Below are 19,791 nucleotides of genomic sequence, written 5' to 3' on the forward strand. Positions count from 1 at the left end.
TAAAAAGAAAGGAGAGAAAGTTCAAAGAGCTCCAGCCATGTGGGATGCTGGAGGTGATAAAATGCCCATGTGGAAGGTAAGGGCTAGGGGCGCTCCCCTTGGCTTGGCCTGGATGGGCCTGGGCTCAGCCAAGGGGAATCTCACCAGAAGTTCCCAAGTGATCACACAGCTCAGAGACTGTGCCCTTCCCTAGCAAATGTATTTATAACCTTATGGTGGTGGGCCCTACCTTCCAGCTCAGGTGAGTTGGAGGGATAGCTGGTTGGTTAGGGCTAGAGGCTATCTCAGGAAGAGGCTAGCCATGACACCAAATTCCAGGGGTTGAACTTGACCAACCACAATGTTTAAATCCTAGAAAAGATCACCCTCCCAGGAGGGGCCCAGGTTGTTTGTGGAAAAACAGGTCTAGGTAAGAGATTAGAATCCAGATTATACTTTTTGATTTCTAGTAAGTGTCTTTTAACTTTCAGGGATTACCCTAACTGCCTAAAAGAGCTATCTGACTTCCTTTTAGTGTGTGTGTGTGTGTGTGTGTGTGTGTGTGTGTGTGTATACCAAGTTCATGCCACTGCAAATGAATGTGCACCCACCTTGCTTTACATGGGTGACTAGGGAGTTGAACCCAGGTTTTCAGGCTTTACAAGAAAGTGCTTACCACTGAGCAATCTTCCTAGCCCTGAATGTTTCATAATTTTTAAATAAAGTGTATGGTGTATACGAAGAAACATTTCCTTAGAAAAACCTACTGAATGATCCTATTCAGAACTGAAATTCTTCCCCAATTTTGCCATAACAAGACCTACAAAGCTGGGTTAATAAGTGATGGAGAGTAACCTCCACACCCAAGTCCAGACATGCTATGGGCACTGCAACTGCTCTCACATGCCTTAATGGTGAATCATCGGAGTGAAAAGATATAGACAGGATACAGTAAAATGGCCGATGAAAGGTGAGACAGAATGCCAGTGTCTGCTGGACCTGGGCGTCCATTGATAAAACTTCTAAATGTTAGGTGAGTCCCAGGCTAGCCCTAGGAGAAAAACCCCTATGTAAAAGACTGTGGGCAAAGTTCGCTATTTTGCTGGACTTTCATTACTGTGCAAAACTGGGGAAATCTAGACTGCATTGGTCATATTATATATTTTTTTGGAAAAAGTGGCAATAAGAGCCAAGCATGGTGGTGCACATCTTTAATCCCAGCAGTAGAGAGGCAGAGGGTGGAGGATCACCATGAGTTCAAGACCACCCTGAGACTATGTAGTGAATTCCAGGTTAGCCTGGCATAGAGTAAGACTCAACCTCAAAAATAAAAAAGAAAGAAAGAAAGAAAGAAAGAAAGAAAGAAAGAAAGAAAGAAAGAAAGAAAGAAGCCAGGTGTGGTAGTGCTCACCTTTAATCCCAGCACTCTGGAGGCAGAGGTAGGAGGATCGCTGTAAGTTCAAGGCCACCCTGAGACTACATAGTGAATTCTAGGTCAGCCTGAACTAGCATGAGACCATACCTCAAAAAACCAAACAAAAAAAGAAAAAAAAAAAAGTAAAGAAAAACAATTGGTAAGATAAATATGAGAACACGTGAAGATTTCATTTTGTATGGTAAGATGGGGATCACCAAAGTTTTGAGGCTACCCTTCACAGACTGGCTAACCTCACCACAATCTGGACGGTGTTGAGGCATCCATCGTAAGCCTATGCAATCCAAAAATACCCCATTTTAAAAACGACTTTCCTGTCAGGAAGCCATTATTTCAGACACTCAAGATTCATGACACATCTGCCCTGGGCCCTTGGCCATTTTTTCCAGGCAGGACGGAAGGTCAAAGGTATCTGTGGAGAGAGCACACTCACTCTACCTGCTGTGGGGACCACAGGCCAGAGCTGCCTGTGCATGGTCTATTTTCCAAGCCTTTCCAAAGACCAAACCAGCATCTTGCCTTTTCCCAGGGTCTCCTGTGGATGGCCTCCCCCATTCCTCCCCTGAATTCTAGTCCCTGGACTCTGCCATTCCAGGGCAAAGTTTGTAGCCCTGTTGGTCACTGCTGAGTCTCAGGGAAACATTAGTCCACTAGCCTGCTTGCAGGCTACAACCTCGTCATCCTCCCTGGCTGTGCTCTCTGCTCCAGGCAGCCTAGTTTTGATGCCCATGACACCATCTCCTCGATGGGCGCACCTCTGCGTATCTATTTTCTGGTAAGGACCAGAAAATCTCCACAGTCCTCTCAGGTTTCGTCTGTGTGCTCTCCCGATTCTTAGCAGCCTCCCTCCCAATGTCATGTCTGTCTGTCTCTTCTCCTGCTTGACCCTGGGAAGCTCTGTAGTGTAACAGTATTCTCCTATTCTCTGCTGCAAGTGCATGACCTAGGGCTCTTGGCGAATAGAAGCTGGCTCCAATTTCTAGGTATGGACTTGATGTTTTTGAAATGATTGAAGGAGTGAATGAATTGTATCCTTGTTGGGGGGGGGTCCCCTGAAAAATCTCTGAGCACTCTCATATTTCTAGAGGCCCAGACATGAGACTCCAGGCCTTACATAGGGCTGGGAGCATAGTTTGTGATTCTATGTAGTCATTTCATAAACTCAGGAGGGTTCTAGGCTTTCTTCTTTTCCAGAGGAACCCTGGGATATGGGGGTGGAATGGAAAGTTGTTGGGGGCAGATCTGGACATGGGTGTTAGATGAAGGGCACATTTTAACCATGATGATTAACATGGCAACCAGTAGAAATACCCTGTGATAAAATATGCCCATGGCACATACTAAGGATGTGTTAGGACCACCACACTGGAACATTCTACATGGGGTTTCAGAAAGTGTTGAGTTTTCCACTCTAGCTAAGCATGTAAGTCTGTAGCATTCTTTCTTTCTTTTTTACTTTTCTCTTTCCCTTTTCCCTTGTGGAGCCGTTAGGAGGTGGAGTCTTGCTGGAGGAAGTATGTTACTGGGGATAGGCCTTGAGGTGCTATAGCCCAGCTTTGCTTTTAGCTTTTCTGCTTCCTTCCTGCTGATGTGTTGGTATCCTGCCAGCTGTCTGCTCTTACCACGCTTTCCCCATCATGATAGAAACTGCCCCTCTGGAAAGCTGAAACAAACCCTTTCCTTCCAAAGCTGCTTCTGGCCAGATACTTTGTTCCAGCAATGACAAAGTAAGTCCTACCTCCTTCCTTTCCCTCCCTCTGTCCCTCCCCTGTCTTCCTCTCTTCTTCCTTTCCTCACCCTCTACCTTCCTCTCTCCCTTTCTGTGCTGGGCAGACCTCCAGAGTTCTCCAGCAGTGTGTGAAATGCAGCTTAGCTTTGCCATTTGTGGCTCACCATTTTCAAGACTTTACTGCAGGTGGTAGTAAAATTCCTAGAGTGAAAAATTAGACCCAGGTAATCCGGGGGTTTGGTGTGTGTGGCAGTTTGAATAGATGGACCCCAATATAGTCAGTGTTTTATTCCAGTTTGTAAATTAGATCTGCAGTCACCTGGCTTGAGGAATGTCACTGGGTGGATCGTATGGTGCAGCCCTAAGATAAGGGGGGGGATTTGAAATTCCAGTCTAAAGATATGCAAAGTGCCTGAGTTTCTCCTATGGTTCCGAAGTGTGCTGTGTGGCTTGTGTGCTTGTGGTTTCTCTTTGTGGACCTGTGAAAGCAGGGCCAGCTTCTTCTGTCATTACAGAACTTCCCCTTGATCTGTAAGCTTCAATAAATATCTCTTCTTCCATAATTGTGTCTGGTTTAGAAGTTCATCACCCTGAAGCTATCTGCTAGTGTGTGTGTGTGTGTGTGTGTGTGTGTGTGTGTGTGTGTGTGTGTATATTTTACAGAGGACCAAGTGGCTGACAGCCCAGCTCCTGCAGTTCCCATTCATTCTGTCCACCCCTACTTATGCAGGTGAATAAATGGGAAGATGACTCAGGCACGGATGTGCTGAAACATGCCCTCCATGACATCTGCACTATATGGGTCTTATCACCATTTTCACATGGTAGGTGGAGGAGGGTAGTAAAGGTCATCAAAGTAGAAGAGGTACTAATTGAAAAGCAAGAGTTCAGTGGAAAGGGATAGTAGGAGGAGGGACAAAAGAAGGTAATGAGGGGGTTATAATCAAATTACATTTTGTTTACTTGGAAATTGCCAATAAAGTTAAAAAAGAGAAATGGATGAACAGATTTCTAAACTTACTGTGATGTGATGCTTGGATATCTGCCATCCCTGGACTCCTGTATCTCCCCATGCAGGTTAGAAGAAAACTACAGGAGTCTGAATGTGTGTGCAGGAGTGTGTTTGCTTATGAGTACATGCATACATGTGCATGTCCACGAGTATGTATGGTTTAAGCACAGTTACATGCAAACCCTTCATTCCTGATGGAAAACCAATACAACTTTGGAAGGGCATTTTGAGAAGGAAATGTGATGTGTGGGGACCTCATTCAGCTCTCTTCATCAGTGACACTTATCTTCTGTGCACCGGAGTGGTCTGCCCATCCTTTTCCGCAACTCTCACATATTTAAATGGGCTTGGGCATCCCTGAAGGCTTTTCTCACCAAGGTGATAACTAGCTTAGAAGCACTGTTCACACACTCCTGAGGCATGTGGAGCATTTCATTGTGACAAGCTGTGTCTTGCCTTGCAGGTTGGTGTAGAAGCTGAATCTCAGGATCATCAAGTCAGGGCTGGCCTATATCCTGACAAGTTATGTCTGTGTGTACATGTGTGTGTGAGCACACATGTGTGGCGTGTGGGGGGAGGAGGCTGAGTAGAAAGTTCCTGCCCTCAACACTCTCACCCGGTGCCTCTGTACTCCAGCTCAGAGATCTCCCAAACACCCAGGACTCTCCAGTGAGCTGAGCCAGCAGCTCAGCTATTTTCTTAGTAGGAACATGCATGGGGCAGTGATCTTTGAAAAAAGTCCTCCCCACTAATATAAGGTGAGGCCAGCTCTCACAATGCCTTTTGTCATGAAGAGGTTCAGTTTACACAGAAGCCTATGCAAACTCCTGCTAAAAAACACAGCTGTCTGGTGAAACCAAACTCAAGTTAGAGGTGATTGTAATTCTTCAAATTCAGTGGATTGACTGCTGTAAATCAAGAATGTCTAGAAACATTATAGTAATGCAAATGATAACTAAGGACAATGAAAGGTGCATATCCCTTTAGCTTCCTAAACAATGGCCCTGGAGGAAGCAATGCTCTGCTAGACACAGGGAGGGGATAATCTCCTTGCACCTGCCTGGGATTTACAGCTGAACATGTAAGCCCAAGAAAGGCCTAGAAATAAGTAGCTTTTATATTTTGGCCTAAGTTCAAATGTCTAATTCTTGGCTTTATAGTTTATTTTAAATAAATGTAAACAGGTAGGAAAAGGTTCCATGTGACTAGGATTCCTGTGTGCTTAAATCCAAAGGACCTCTAGGATCCATGCTTATCTGTGAATGCAGATGCTAAAGGCAGTAAGTTGGACCCCTTCCCCCTCATGGTGCTTAAATCACCAAATACCTCTAAGCAAAGACCCACCAGGACCTAAAGTTGCTTCTCTGATAGCAGTATACTTGTGGAGGCACTGGGGTTTTTGAGCTATCTGTGCATAAGAAGATAACTTGCATTTTACCAGAGTATAACGGGTAGCCAGCCAATTCAGGCCACCATAAGAGCTCATAGCTCTGGCTGAAGCCAGTGTTTTCTTGGCCTACATTGGTTATGAGACAGCAGAACACCAGTCCTGTGTCTGCCACTGAGCACATTTCCCACATAGAAAAGGAATCCCTGCCAGGAGGCGGCAGCTCCTCAAAGAGGCCACCATGCTGTGGCTCCCTTTCATATGGTGCCCTTTAGGGAATCTTAGAAGATACCATTTTAAGAGGAGAGGCATTTCTTTTGAGATAGAGCTTGCATTAGGCAGAGTTCCTACCCAAAGTACCATACTTTGCACTGTGTTACTCCTTTTGCTTGTGGCCTCAGTGTCAGCCAGAAACTCTGTGCACTGGCAGTACTGTGAGGTTGGCTGGCACCAGGGCATAAGAAGACCCTGCTGGGACCTACCTCCAGCCTTACGGGGCTGGATATCCCTTCCCTCCATTGGCCAGGAACTGTGATGTCCACTTCAGATGCACAAGGGGCCAATGAAGCAGTATCAAGAGTATAAAGAAGTCATCCACATTACAGTTTAATGCATCTTTAGTTCATACAGTGTACATAATTAGGAACAAAATTAATGATTTCTTTTTTGAACTATCCCATATTTGTGGCTCTGGGTAACTGAGCAGAGTGTTACCTCAGGAAGTCTAAGAGCTGTTGGCCAATGGGTTTTCTAGCAACATTCATCTGGTCCATGGTTAAGAATGTCCTGATAATGGCCAACTATAAAAACTTACTGTTGGAAATGGAAAGAGGAAAGTTTCCAGAAAATTCCATATGGTAGCTGATGCATAATAATTATTTGAGGTAATTGGGACCCACTTCCTAATATGTCTTTATGAAAAAATCGAGGGTGCTGCATAACAGTGACCAGTGATTCATTTCTTACTCAAGTAAGATGTTATATTCAATGATCAATGTTTATAACAACAAATTGAAAGATGCACCAATTATTCTAAGCTGTTGTTCATCTTAAATGGACTGGCCCATGCTCCTCCGCTTGGGAAAACCACCCCACAGACCTTTCTAATTCTGACAACTAAAGGGATAAGCTGAGATCCGCCAATGAAAGCGATAAGGGAAAAACCTATCACGACGGTCTATGGTTTTCTCAGTGTAGGAAGACCTTACATCAAGTGAATTGGCCATTTAAAATGTTAGTCTCTTCCTAGAAGATATTAAATAGAAACCTTTAGTTCTGAAGACCCATTAACAGAAATAGAGCATTTCAGGAAATTCATCAGGTTTAGATTTTTCCAGCAGGGGTCAAACAAAACAAGACTTATTCTCAAAGATGAACTTAGAAAATGAGTGTGTCTTTTAGATCAGCCCCAAAGAGGCAAAATTGTCTGCCTCTGGATGACACAACCTCCCCTCCAGGAAGAAGAGGAGGGGATGCTGGCCAGGCCTATGCCTCCCGTAGGATGTGAGTGGAGCGCGTTCCTCTGTGGATGCTGAGGGCGAGGACCAGCATGCCATCTCCCAAGACGAGATGAGACAAGGTGAGAGAGTGGGGACTGGAGAAATGGCAGGTCTGCCTGGAATTTCAGATGAACGAAAACGCCAGGCCCAATGCTAAGGAATGCATGCCAATGAAAACTACACCATCAGGAAAACATTCTGGTCTTGAGGTCTCAAGACACTGAGCAGTCAGAAGCAATATGCAAGTTGCACAAAGGCTATTTTCTTGTTTATTGCTTGGCCTGTTGCAACTGGAGATATGCCAGACGTTTGCAAAATATTCCTCATCAAGAAATTCAAAGGAATGCTGCCACATCCTGACGTGTTGGCCAAGATCCAAGTGCAGTTAGTCACATTTTTGACTATGAGGGAAAGGTGGGTTGAAGCCACGACAAAAAGACGCCTGAGCAAAATGTGCCGAATGATTTGTTCTTGCTAAGGCTGTTGCTGTGAGATGCTAAAGCTATTGTCCATTAGGCACTGATTTGGATGAGGCTAGACTGTGAGATAAGAGGAAGCCCTCCGGCCGTCTACAATCCATGAAGACAACGCCAAGAGTCCTGTGCCGGGAAGGCTAGTTCAAGAAGTCACTGAACATGAGCAGGTGGTCTATGGCACTAGGGCCCTGGACAGGGAGCCTGAAAAAAATGACATGGGTGTGAAACAGAAGGCCATACTCAGGACACCCCTGGTCTATGATTACAGGACTGGGGTGGGGTGAGGTGAAAGAAGGCTTAGCACCTTTCTGGATAAAGCCTTATTCCTTATCAGATGAGAACTGAACATTTGACTTGATGAAAAGATAGATTGGAGAAGGAAGGAGGAATTTCTGTTTTAGGGATGCTTGGCTCTCATCACACAGTTGGGCAGCCAAGTCTTCCCCTTCCTCCTCATAAACACTTGGGATGTCCTCACTAACTAGAGCGGGGAAGGCTCTGGTGCTCTTTTTATATACCAGCTCCTTACAAAGCCTGCCTGGGACTGGATGTGGTGACCACACATGCAGGAGGACAGCCTTGGTCTGCCAGGGTGGTTGCAGGCAGGGCCCGTGATTTTGCCAGATTTACGCTTAAGTTACAGCACAGAGGAGAGGGAGGTGCAGCTACCAAAACCATGAGTGTGTCTGTGCATGTGTGTGGACACCAAGATTACACAGATCCCTGAGTTGAGCTGTCACTGGGTTGGGCAGTACAATGCTGAAACCACAGTGTGCTTAAGGAACTGGCTGTTACCAGTTACTGGGGTTTAGCCTTAGTATCCAACTGCTGAATAAGTTGTATAATGTTTTAACTTCTAACTTTAAAGATGAATTTCGATTCTTCAAATCACAATAATTTTCTACAAGTTTGAGTAACTCTGGAAAATTTCTCTTGCAGGTGCATGCATATCTAAAGACAAGAACCCATGCCTTATAGGAAATCTCAGATAGCAAGGGTGTGGTATAAGAGCTGGAGGTAAATATGAGGGAAAAGACAGGATGGACTATGTGGACGTACAGCTGGAACCCAAGGCCCAGACCTGTGGGTTAAATCATACTAAATCACAGGCATTTTCCTTTCAAACGACACACCATTTCTGTGAACTACCGAGTAGATTTTTAAAAGAGAATTATTGTCATGATAGCTTACTTGAGCTCTTGTGAACTGGTGGCCAGCATACTTCGAATGCTTTTGTCCGCCAGGGGGCAGCCGGACAAACTGTAAGACAGGCCAGGAGAGGCTGTGAGTGAACCCCCTAGGCAGCGGCATCGTCCAGACGAACACAACACAAAGTTGAAATTAAAAAGTTCAATGCAGAAGAGCAATGAGCCAAGTGCTGTATATTGATTTTTTAAAATTAACTTTGAATGTTCAAGTATAAATTTAAGAAAACATTTGTGTTAAGTTTTAAAAATGATCAAGTATATATTATGCTCTTTGGTTTAAATGTCAGAGAAGAATTTTGCAAATTTAGGTGGTCTAAGGTTAAAAGACACCATAGAACATATCAATTAGCACATTTTTGAAGGTCAACAGACAGCACTCAGAGGGGTGACACAGAATTCAACATTTGTACTTTGACAGCATTGTTGAGGTAAGCTGAAAACAATAAATTGAAAAGACAGAATCCACCATGAGAAAAATGAAGTCACACCTTCTGTGTGAGGCGTAATTACCAGTCACATGACCACTCCCATCACACCCTGGAGTTGGACATCTGCCACCAAACAAAAACAAAGACAGCCAGAATAGTAAGTATGTTTTTTTTTTTTTTTGTTTTTTTTAAAAAAACTTTTAAAAAAGGTTCATTGTTTCCAGTTTAGCTGCAATGTCTGCAAGGGGAATTAGGCACCCTGGAGAAAGCTGCGAAGCGCACAGGGCTAAATGAAATGACGCCTCCACACAGTAAGCGCGTCCCGAGGACAAGCAGGCGCGCACAGCCTCTGGCTCTGCTCAATGGGCAGCTGGAGAGATTGGTGGGCTGCGGATGTGCATGCTCAAACAGCAAGGCATCTACAGGTCCGCTCTTTAAAAGTAAGCCAGAGACAGGGAGAATTAAGCAGAGTTGGCATGTCACCTCATGGTATGCTTACGTTATTAAGTCCTTCTTGCTCTCCTTGCATTGAGGGTACTTGGGTTTGGGGCTTGGGATGGTCACCTCCCCTGGATACCGTCTTTCTTCCAGAGCTTCCTGGAATGGATCCAAATCTTCAGGCTGCAGACAACAAAACACAGCTTCAGGGCCCCATGCAGTAGCACAGCGCACAGTTGAAGGAGGTCCCCTGGCTGCAGGGTTTCCCCCTCTGCTTTTCTGCGTCTATTATATTTAAAGTCGGAATGTGCCTTTGTCCTGATAAGGCTTCCCTGAAAACACAATGTAAACTGTGTAGACTGTTCAAACTTTTGCAACTGTGGTAACCTACCAGCAGCCAGGGATCTTGTTCGGCCTGGCAGCCAGAGAACACTTCAGCTGCTCTCTCCTGTCCTGTGTTGAGGGCACACCTGCAGGGCCATTGCTTCACGTTCAATATGGACTTGCAAAGTTCAGCTCTCTAACTCAAAGTATTTTAGGGGACTGTTTTTTTTTTTTTTTTCCAATCACTGGTATTTAACCTGAATGTGCTTTCCTCTCTTCAGATAATGCAAGACCAACCATGTCAATATTGCAATTTAAAAATATTCTTATGAACACTTTCTTTGTCCTTTTTTTCTTATAAAATGTCTTTTGGGGTATCCACATGCAATAATCTAGAATCTCCTGTAGAGGGCAGTGTTCAGCCCGCATACTTCCCAAGTTCATGCTGCAAACTCCAGGCTCCAAGGCAAGGCTTAACTTCTGAGATAGTCCACCTAATGAGGACACACTTGTTGCTGGAGGGATGTTTACTTTTAAATAAATTCAGGGATTCAACTACCATGTCTTTCTTGATAGTCATAATTTAACTTCAGGAGACAAGGAATTTTAGCTTGTTACTCAGGTTTGCTTCTTTTTTTTTTCTATAGTGCTGTAATAATTAAAATCGAAGATTAACGATAATAGACTTAGCTTAGTGTGGTGGTGCATACCTGTGAAGCTAGCATTATGGAGACTGAGGCAGGAGGATTTCCATGAATTTGAGGAAGCCAGCAAGGGATATCTACATATCAATAAATCTATTTATATATCTATCATTATGGAATACTATTCTTTTTGTGTTTTTGAAGCCATAATTTTCAGATTTGAATGTCAAAGAAAAAAGGCTAATAAAGCAAAAAAAAAAAAAAAAAAAAATCTCCATCTTTAAGCCCAAGAAGTTTTGTACCTACATTAGTAATCTGAATGTGGAAAGAAGCCATGCAATTTCAAAAATGTTCTTGACATAGGTGTTTTAGTAATATTGTTATAAAGAAGGATTTAGGTAACTTTTACTAGGATAAAATTTATTCAAGAAATATAGTCATCTGAAGATTTAAGTGAGTTTATTAGCAAAATAAATTCAGGGGTTTGATTTTTTTTTTTTTTTCTTTTTTGAGACAGGGTCACAGTGTATGTCTCAGACTGGTCTGGAACTCTTGGTGTTCCTACCTCTACCTCCTCAGTACAGCGATTACAGGATGATGTGACTGTACCTGGTAATTTAAGAGTTTAAGGCTGTCATATTATTCCCTACCAGAAAAAAAGGTACTGTTTCCTTGAAAACAAACTTTTAATACAATTTTCTAGAGAAACCATTGTAACAAAGCATACTTGTTATAAAATAAAATGTGAAAGAGTCAATAGTTTGTTTCACTCAAGAAAATGACAGTCACACACCTCCTGTCTTCTGGGTAAAAAAAAAAAAAAAAAAAAAAAAGTGTCTAGGTCCTCAATAGCTAACGGACCTGTTCTGGGAGAAAACAAATGCTCGTTTGAGTCGAGCAAATGGCCTGCTTTTTGTTTTTTATTTATTTATTTATTTTTTGTTCATTTTTTATTTATTTATTTGAGAGCGACAGACATAGAGAGAAAGACAGATGGAGAGAGAGACAGAGAATGGGCGCACCAGGGCTTCCAGCCATTGCAAACGAACTCCAGACGCGTGCGCCCCCTTGTGCATCTGGCTAACGTGGGACCTGGGGAACCGAGCCTCGAACCAGGGTCCTTAGGCTTCACAGGCAAGCGCTTAACCACTAAGCCATCTCTCCAGCCCATGGCCTGCTTTTTGATTGTTGCTAAGGCCCTTTTAGTCTCACAGCAAACACAGGTGGGGGCCGAGACTTACGGTAATTTCTTTGGAGTCATCCTCATCTATCCGCCGGGGCTTCATTTTGGTGTAGTCTACGGGCAAGTCCCAGCAGTCGCCTTCACTCAGCTGGAAACACCGACTGCTCATCACTGCCTGCTGCTGGGGGGACATGGGTTCCAGTGGTGTCAGGACTGGACAGCAGCTGTCCCGTGGCCTCTGCTTGTTCATGCTCAGGTCCAGGGTGCCATTCTCATCCACCTCCATGTCAGGGTTCTGTTGATAGAAGGATGCATAATCTGGAGGGCCAAACTGTCTTGCAACCCTTTCTGTCTCCCCAGACTGAGCACCGCCTTCAGCCAGTACCCCGCTCACTCTGAATCCCTTGTTACCGCCTCACTGACATGAACTGTGAAGGCGAATTGATATGGTCAGTTGGCACGTGTCTGCTACCCCAGGTTTACCTGCAGCACTGCTTGGAAGATACATCCACACATGTGTGTATCTACCCACAATCTATCATCCAACCATCACCCATCTATGCATCCTCCACCCACCATCCATCCATCCAGCCATCCATCCTCCATTTTGCACCCTCCACCCATCCATCCTCCATTCTCCATTCATCTCTCCACCCTTCACTCATCCGCCACCCATCAGGTCCTCTATTTATTTACCATCCTTTATCCTCTCTCCCTATGTCTACTTTCTGCAATACATCAGATTTTAGAAATACAATGTGCTGCCAGGTGGGTGGCGCACGCTTTTAATCCCAGCACTTGGGAGGCAGGGGTAGGAGGATCGCTGTGAGTTTGAGGCCACACTGAGAGTACAGAGTGAATTCCAGGTCAGCCTGTGCTAGAGTAAGACCCTACCTTGAAAAACAAAAACAAAACAAAACAAAAAGAAATACAATGTGCTATCTTTGTTCAATTAGGCCACATCTACTTTTAGAGATGAGCTTGTTAGAAGAAATTCAAATAACTGCTCATATTTTATTTCATTCCAGCTCAAAAGCCTACAAATCAACACTATGTTTGTACATGTCCATATGTATTAGCTTTAATTTTTCCGTTTAGTTAAACTGATAGGAATAATTTCAGAATTAGAAAGAAAGGATGGAGGAAGGAAGGAGAAAGAGCTAGAATTTTCTTTCTAACATAAAACCCAGCACTGGGAGATTGGCACTTCATGACAAGGGCTTTGCACCCTGGCTCCCAAAAGCTTCGCTGTGGGTATTCTGCTCTGAGCTGCTCTGGGTATTTGCACACTTACAATCAGCCAACTGCTTAAAAAATGAAAAATGAGCAATTAAAAAAAATGAACAGTTAAAAAAATACAATAATGTTTTCAAACAGGCCAAGCTCTTCAGAGTTCGCCCTGCTGGCAGAAGGGAGACGGTAAAGTCAGGTGGAGGAGAGCAAGCAAAAAAGTCAACCTGCCTCAAGAGTGGACATCCACTGTGTCACTCATAGCTGGAATGCAGCTGTCGCTGCTCCTGTCCAGCAGCCCCTCCCTCAATTGTTACACAATTGGAGACACATGGGGGCTGGCATGCTGTCCTTGGGGCTGCGTCCTTCACACCTTCTACAGTGCCATTCTGCCTGAACTCTGGCTGAGCCCACTGCTGACTCCAACCTTTGATACTAATTTAAGCAACACAATGAGAATGGGTCATTCTCTCAGCCTTAGTACAATTTCCGGAAAACACAAATGAAAACCGAAACAAAAAATCAAAACAGAGCAACCCTGTAAGGAGTTCCTGTTTTATTCTTGCAGGGAGGAATTTCTTCTGTGCTAGCCTTGCATTTTATCATCCCTTATGGCCGTGAAGATTGCATGGCTCTGACACCGTTCCACTCTCCAGGAATAAAAACATCAAGGGAGAAGAAAGCATTTCCCAAACACTGCAATCACTCACAACTACTGTCAGGGCTCTGAGCTCCTGTTGCATGCTCAGTGGCTTCACATATTCTGGAGAGCCACCTTTGTTTATCTGGAGGGTGGACAAACTGTCCTTGTGTCCCTGTGGCTTTATGTGGGTCCCAGGAAGACCTCCACCTAATGCCCAGGGAAGCATCTCTCTTGCTCTCTGCCCAACAGAATGTTTTCCTCTCCTGTTCTCGGAGCAAGCAGTGCCTGCCCTGAGCTGCCTGACAGGAAAGTAAACACCAGAAATGCCCTCACACACACTGGAATCTTCTCTGTCAGGGATCACACTGACTATTCCAAGAGTGCACTCAAATGTGACCCCTAGGCTTCATTGTCCAGGATGTGTGTGGCAAGGAGTAGCTCTGCATCTGTCCCACACTGCTGGCTGGCACGCCTCTTTCCCTGTTTCCATGTCAAACGGCACTGCTTTGTTGCATGTGTGTATGGGAGCGTGCATAATGTGGCATGTGTATGTACATGTGTGGGGGTCAGAGGTTGACACTGGGTGCCTTGATCATTCTCTGCCTTAATTCTTGAGACAGGGCTCTCACTGAACCTAGAGCTTGTGCATAGGGCGAGTCTAGCTAGCCATAATGTCCTGCAGGGAAGGGAGTTCCTCTGGGCCTACCCCACAGTGCTGGGACTACATGTGTGTGGCTATGCCCACCAGCCACTTAGGCGTTTACATAGATGCCAGGGCTCCAAACTTTGGTATTTAAGCTTGTCCTGCGAGTACTTCATTGAGTGACCCTCCAAACTACTTTTTAGTTTTGTGTGCTCATTATTGGCAGCTGAGACCCCATGACCATGAAGACAGAGTGCTGTCCAGTTTGCAGAAAAGACTCTTGACTCTCAGAAGGACAAGTTCTCCACAACCTCTCTTGACTTCCCCGGGCTGCGGAAGCCTGGCTGAGCTAACTGCACAAGATGCAGGACAGGGTGGCAGGGGACCAAGGCGTTTGCCCAGGGTGCCAGGGTTGGGGGGATAGCATGGTGTCAGGGCAGGTGGCGACCCGCAGGGGGCTCCAGCCGCTGGCACCCGCGGAGGCGTACCCGCGCGGAACACAAGTCCTGAGGCTTGGTGGACAGGTTCTGCGGCATCTCGCGGCAGCGTGTGGACAGGTTGAGGATGGCCGTGGCCGCCATGTGCGCCGCCTCCATGTCGTGCGTGTAGTCGAAGCTGCTCTTGCTGCACGTGCTGCTGGCGCTGCTGCCGCCCCCGCAGCTCAGGTTGCTGCTGCTGCTGGGCGCGTAGCTGCTGGTGGTGCTGCTGCTGGGGCTGGCGTTCTTGCAGTACCGCTTGGCTGCAGAGACACACGACCATGCGGTCAGGCCCTGGGCCCACACAGGGGACACACACCCGGCCTGCTGCCCACCTGCCCACTTTGAAACACACAGCGACGGAGAGCCCAGCTGCCCCTTTACCACGGTGTATGTGGGAGTGAACAGAGAGTGGGGGTAACTCTGGAGAGGGTGGAACCTTGTCGTGATGGGCTGTGCAAGTGTGCTGCAGCGCGCCTCACACGCTCCTACTGGGCTAGGACAGGACTTGGCTACCATAAGTGACTGGTGCTCTAGTCTGGCCAAAGGTGGAGGGACTGGTTTCAGAAGCAGACCTTCGCAGATCATTCATCCATCAAGGGGCTGGCCATTTCTTCCAGCAGAGGGAGTTGTAGTTAATACAGGTGACCCTGATTCCCAGAAGACCTGAGAATGCCCACCAAGACTGTGGGGATGGGGTTTTGGGAAGTTCGTTTCTTCCAAACACCTCCACTCTGTAACTCTCTTACAGGATGTTAAAGGGAGATGGTTTTGGTATGCCTCTGAGGTCATAGATCATTCCTGGTAACTGTTGGACACCACAGGGTGGCCCTGGTAGTGCTTGCCAGCGAGGACTCAGCTCATGTGACCCCAGCCCGCCCAATCCGTTTGCAGTGCTCTCATAAACAGCCAGTAGGCACTTGAGAGGGAGGGGCTGATGTTCAGAGCAGCTTAGAAGTCTTATGTAGTACCCGGATGAGAAAATGTCTCAGTGGATGATGTATTAGGATGGGCCTTTTTTTTTTGTTTTTGTTTTTGTTTTTTTAAATTTAACTAATATAGACTAGCTATCAGTTAATGTTGTCAGGGATAGATATTCCACCCAGTATAACCAGAGTGGGGAATTACATAAGGTGACCCTGGAAGGAGCTGCGATAGGCCCTGGGCAGGCTGCACCACAGGCTGCCTTGGTCTGGACTAAGGATGTGCTGAGGGCTTCCTGGCCCTCGCTGGCAATGACCATGCCAGCCATTCTAGTGGGAGCGGCAGCTGTGGCTGTGAGGGGTCTCGTGGCTGGGCCCTGCTCTTCTGGCTGTGACCCACCAGGTCATTAGCCTCCCTGTGACCAGACCCTGACCAGGGCAGTTTTTTTTTTTTTTTTTTCCCAAAGAGGAAGAAGTAAATAAAGGAAACCACAAACCTTCTCACACAACTAACATGGACTTTATGAGTCATACTAAGGAATTATCCCCAAACAAAGGAAAACCAGAATGGAGCAGCCATCACTGGCAGCATGAGTTTGGGCCACAGGCTGCCCACTCAGGACACTAAGGAGAGGTACTGGTGACATGTTGCAAGCTCAGGTTACTCTAGGCCAGGCGTGATGAGCAGAGCTCGAGATGAGAGTCCCCACCCCATTCTCGCCTCACTATGAAGTAAACTGCACCAGTTACTGTTTTCACTCAGGTTCCTACACAGGGACTGGACGTCAATTTATACACCCAACTCATGAAAGGCAACACTTGGAGACATGGTTGCCTTTGCTGGCTCATCAGCCTGGGAACAGCTGCAGGGAACCATTCCTACACTGGAGAGGTGAGGAATGAGGGAGGCCAGGGCCCTGTGAGGTCCTTCTCTTTCCCCTTGGTGAATGCCCTCTGCAGGGCAGCAGAGTCACACAGGGCAGAGTGGGCCATGGCTGCGGTTGAGTGCAGCCTGGGTCAGGGCTGTGGAGGTAGATGCCCAGGGATATGTACATAGCAGAGGACTGTAGAGCCGCCGCCCCCCCCCCCCCCCAAGGCCTGTGCTAGGGTCACTGCACAGCATGCTTTGTGATGCTCTGGATATGCAATAAAATTCATAATTCTATGTTATTAAATTGTTTTTATAACATGAAAATTGTGAAAATTTAATAATACATATGAGACTGTTTGCTTTGGAGACAGGGCCTCACCATGTAGCAAGCCTAGAACTCAAGCTCCTCTTTATCTGCCTCCTGTGTGTTGGTGTTTTAGGTATGTGCCACCACACGGTTCTGTTTGTTTGAGGTGGGGGTATGCCTTTTGCTCGCAGTGGCAGTGAAGGCCTTACTGTCCTTGTACTGCACTCCAGATATTTCCTGCCTCTGCCTCTCCTTCTCCTTTTCCTTCTTCTTCTTCTTCTTCTTTTTTTTTTTCTTCCTGGTTTCTCGAGGTAGGGTTTTACTCTAGCCCAAGCTGACCTGGAATTTACTAAGTAGTCTTAAGATGGCCTCGAATTCACAGTGATCCTCCTACCTCTGCCTCCTACGTGCAAGTTCTGGGATGAAAGGTATGTGCCATTTTTTTTTAAACTAGTGATAGCTAACTGCTTGTTTACAAAAATGTAATATGATTTCTTAGTTAAAAAAGAGACTTGGAGCTATGGAACAAACTCTAGTCAGCACAGGAGAGTTGTGCCAGGCAGGTTAAGGTAATGGCATTTTCTTCCAGTGAAAATAAGGAGTCCTACTCAGGTACGTGGCTCCAGAGTCAGAGTAGAGCTGACTGATGACTCTGGGTCTTCAGCTACATCCCTTGTCCCTTCTTATGGTGACTGTACCTTAGGTTGGGCACACAGAGATCTGCAGCAGGACCATGTTCAGCCTTCCACCTCCCTGTGAGTGGAGGCCATGTGCCCATCTCACAGAATCAAGACTGAGGCAAAGTACCTGGGCTGCAGTCTTGGGAGGGATGGCCTTGTCTAGCCTTGTTCAACGAACTACCATGACTGACCAGTACACAAGTGAGTCTATCTGATGGCTGAATTTCTCCCATCTTATCTGGATTGTTTCTTCATCATCCTGGAGTTCTAAAATGTAAACCTGGTGGCGCATTAACTCCCTCAACTTTATACAAGTGGATAGGGCTCAGCTGTTGGTGACATCTCCACACGCCTGTCCATTTGCGTGCAAGCAGCCAGGATGGTGTCCACCTCAATACCCGTTCTTTTCTCAAGTGTAAACAGTGTTTGGTTCATAATAAAATTAAGGGAGTCTGTACTTTAAATCAGTAAGGAACCCAGTGTTTTCCACTGCTGTAATGGTGCCTGCTTGTGATGCCCACAGAGCTGTGAGCTGGTGGCATTAAGGCCACACTCGGCATGGTTTTTGGTTATGGTGTTGTGTCCAGGGGTCCTACAGAGTGGGGCTAGATGGGATGCCCCTGTCTGTCTTTTTTCCCTGTCAGTTTTATGCTGTACATCTGACTGAGCCCCAACTTTGTCAGAGAGTGTATAACAGGAACAAAGTATGCTTTCTTTTTTCTTGGAAAACACCTATTTTAGATGACTTGCCCTTTTGTCAATGGCTAAACAAGAGTTTGCTGCATTTTGGATCTCAGCAGATGCTGGGAAAGTGAGAGTTGCGATGGCTTCTCCCCTGGAGACCACCAATGTTGGACAGCAGGCAGCCACCCTGAACGTCACCTCTGCTAGCACCCTGTTCCTGGCTGCATGAGGCAGGGCAGCATTACAGATTCCTGGGGTTAAACACAGCTGCCTCCAGAGACAAAAACAAAACAAATCCCAAAGCCAAACAAATACCAAGCCTGCACACAGATCTTTCTCACTAGCCTATGAAAATTAGGAATGTTTGTTTCTTTCTGCATGTCTAGTTTCTTTCAGGGGAATAGATCAATGTGTCTGCACAATCCTGAATTTTCATGACAACCAGATACACAAGAATACCAGGGGCACCCATGACCAAGTTTCCACCAGGGTAGCCTTCCTCTTGTGGCTGGCGTGGTCCAGGCCACCTCCTGAATCAGGATCTGTGGCTCTGGCTCTCAGCTTCTACATCACTCACCACGAACACGGGGAGATGTGCATGCAGAATCCTACATAGGAAGCACCTTCTTGAAGGACATGTGGGGGCAGGCATGCCTAGTAGACAGTACCCAACAGGGTTCTGATTTCTGTCTCATTCAGAATACCCTTTGCATGGGTACTCCCTGCCTGGTCCACCTGCACGATCTTGCCTTATAGTCTGGCGTGAAGGCAAGGAGCTCATAGTTGAGGTGTGTTGGGACCTAGGGCTACACATCAAGCTTCAGTATGTCTACAAAGGAAGGACAAAGCTGGCTGCTAGAGGAGGCTGCAGGGTGTTTCAAGCATGCACCCTGGAAGCCACGGCAGGAGACTGCCAGTAAAGGCCTCAGGAAAAGATTTTAGGCAGCAGGAAGAGGGTCCAGCCTCAAAGGTAGGCCTGGAGGGCAAGAAAAACCCTGTCCCAGAGGATTAATATGGAGGACCTGGGTTGGAGGGCCAGCACACTGCCTGATGTAAGTGCCTGGGGAGTCTGGGGCCATGGGCCAGGTTGAGAGGGCAAGACCAGAGAGTGGAAATAGTGAGTGAGAAAGAGAAGGCTCATAGATAACCAGAGGTCTGAGCTTAGAGACCAAAGAAACAGAAATAGCCAAAGGGAAGAGCCATGGGAGGGAGCACTGGCAGGTTGGAATATAATGAGTTCAACAAACCCAAGGTGGTGACATGTGTCTGGAGGTGCAATGCAGATGACTTAGATCCAGGCCAGCAATGCTTCTGTAAAGGGACTGATGGTGGACAGTTGAGGCTATGGGGGCTGAATGGTCACTGTGGCGATGTCTGGGTTCTGTGACCTACACAGCAGTCCGGACCACAGGGGATTAGGAAGGTGGACTTGGCTCATCACTGTGGACTTAAATTTAAATTTCCTTGTTTCAGTGTCATGAGACATTCTTCTTCTTTTGTTTTTCTCCATTTGAAAGTGTAAGAGCCACCCTTAGCTCACCACATGACCTAGCTGAGGGACAGATGCAGCCCAGCAGGGAAGACCCCCACTC

The 19,791-nt window shown here is 46.2% G+C and overlaps 1 protein-coding gene across 15 annotated transcripts in view; it reads right to left on the bottom strand.

Annotated features, from left to right (window-relative positions):
• Myt1l (myelin transcription factor 1 like) overlaps nt 1-19,791 on the bottom strand; it is a 456,412-nt gene that overhangs the window by 67,537 nt on the left and 369,084 nt on the right. For all 15 annotated transcript variants that reach the window (XM_045143668.1, XM_045143670.1, XM_045143672.1 and 12 more), the window contains 4 exons: nt 14,747-14,997; nt 11,801-12,037; nt 9,653-9,774; nt 8,709-8,777 (listed from right to left, as the gene is read on the bottom strand). In XM_045143668.1, coding sequence (XP_044999603.1) covers nt 8,709-8,777; nt 9,653-9,774; nt 11,801-12,037; nt 14,747-14,997 — 679 coding nt within the window. The remainder of the gene's footprint in view (nt 1-8,708; nt 8,778-9,652; nt 9,775-11,800; nt 12,038-14,746; nt 14,998-19,791) is intronic.

This window comes from Jaculus jaculus, chromosome 2 (genome assembly GCF_020740685.1).
Source record: "Jaculus jaculus isolate mJacJac1 chromosome 2, mJacJac1.mat.Y.cur, whole genome shotgun sequence".
Taxonomy (NCBI): domain Eukaryota; kingdom Metazoa; phylum Chordata; class Mammalia; order Rodentia; family Dipodidae; genus Jaculus; species Jaculus jaculus.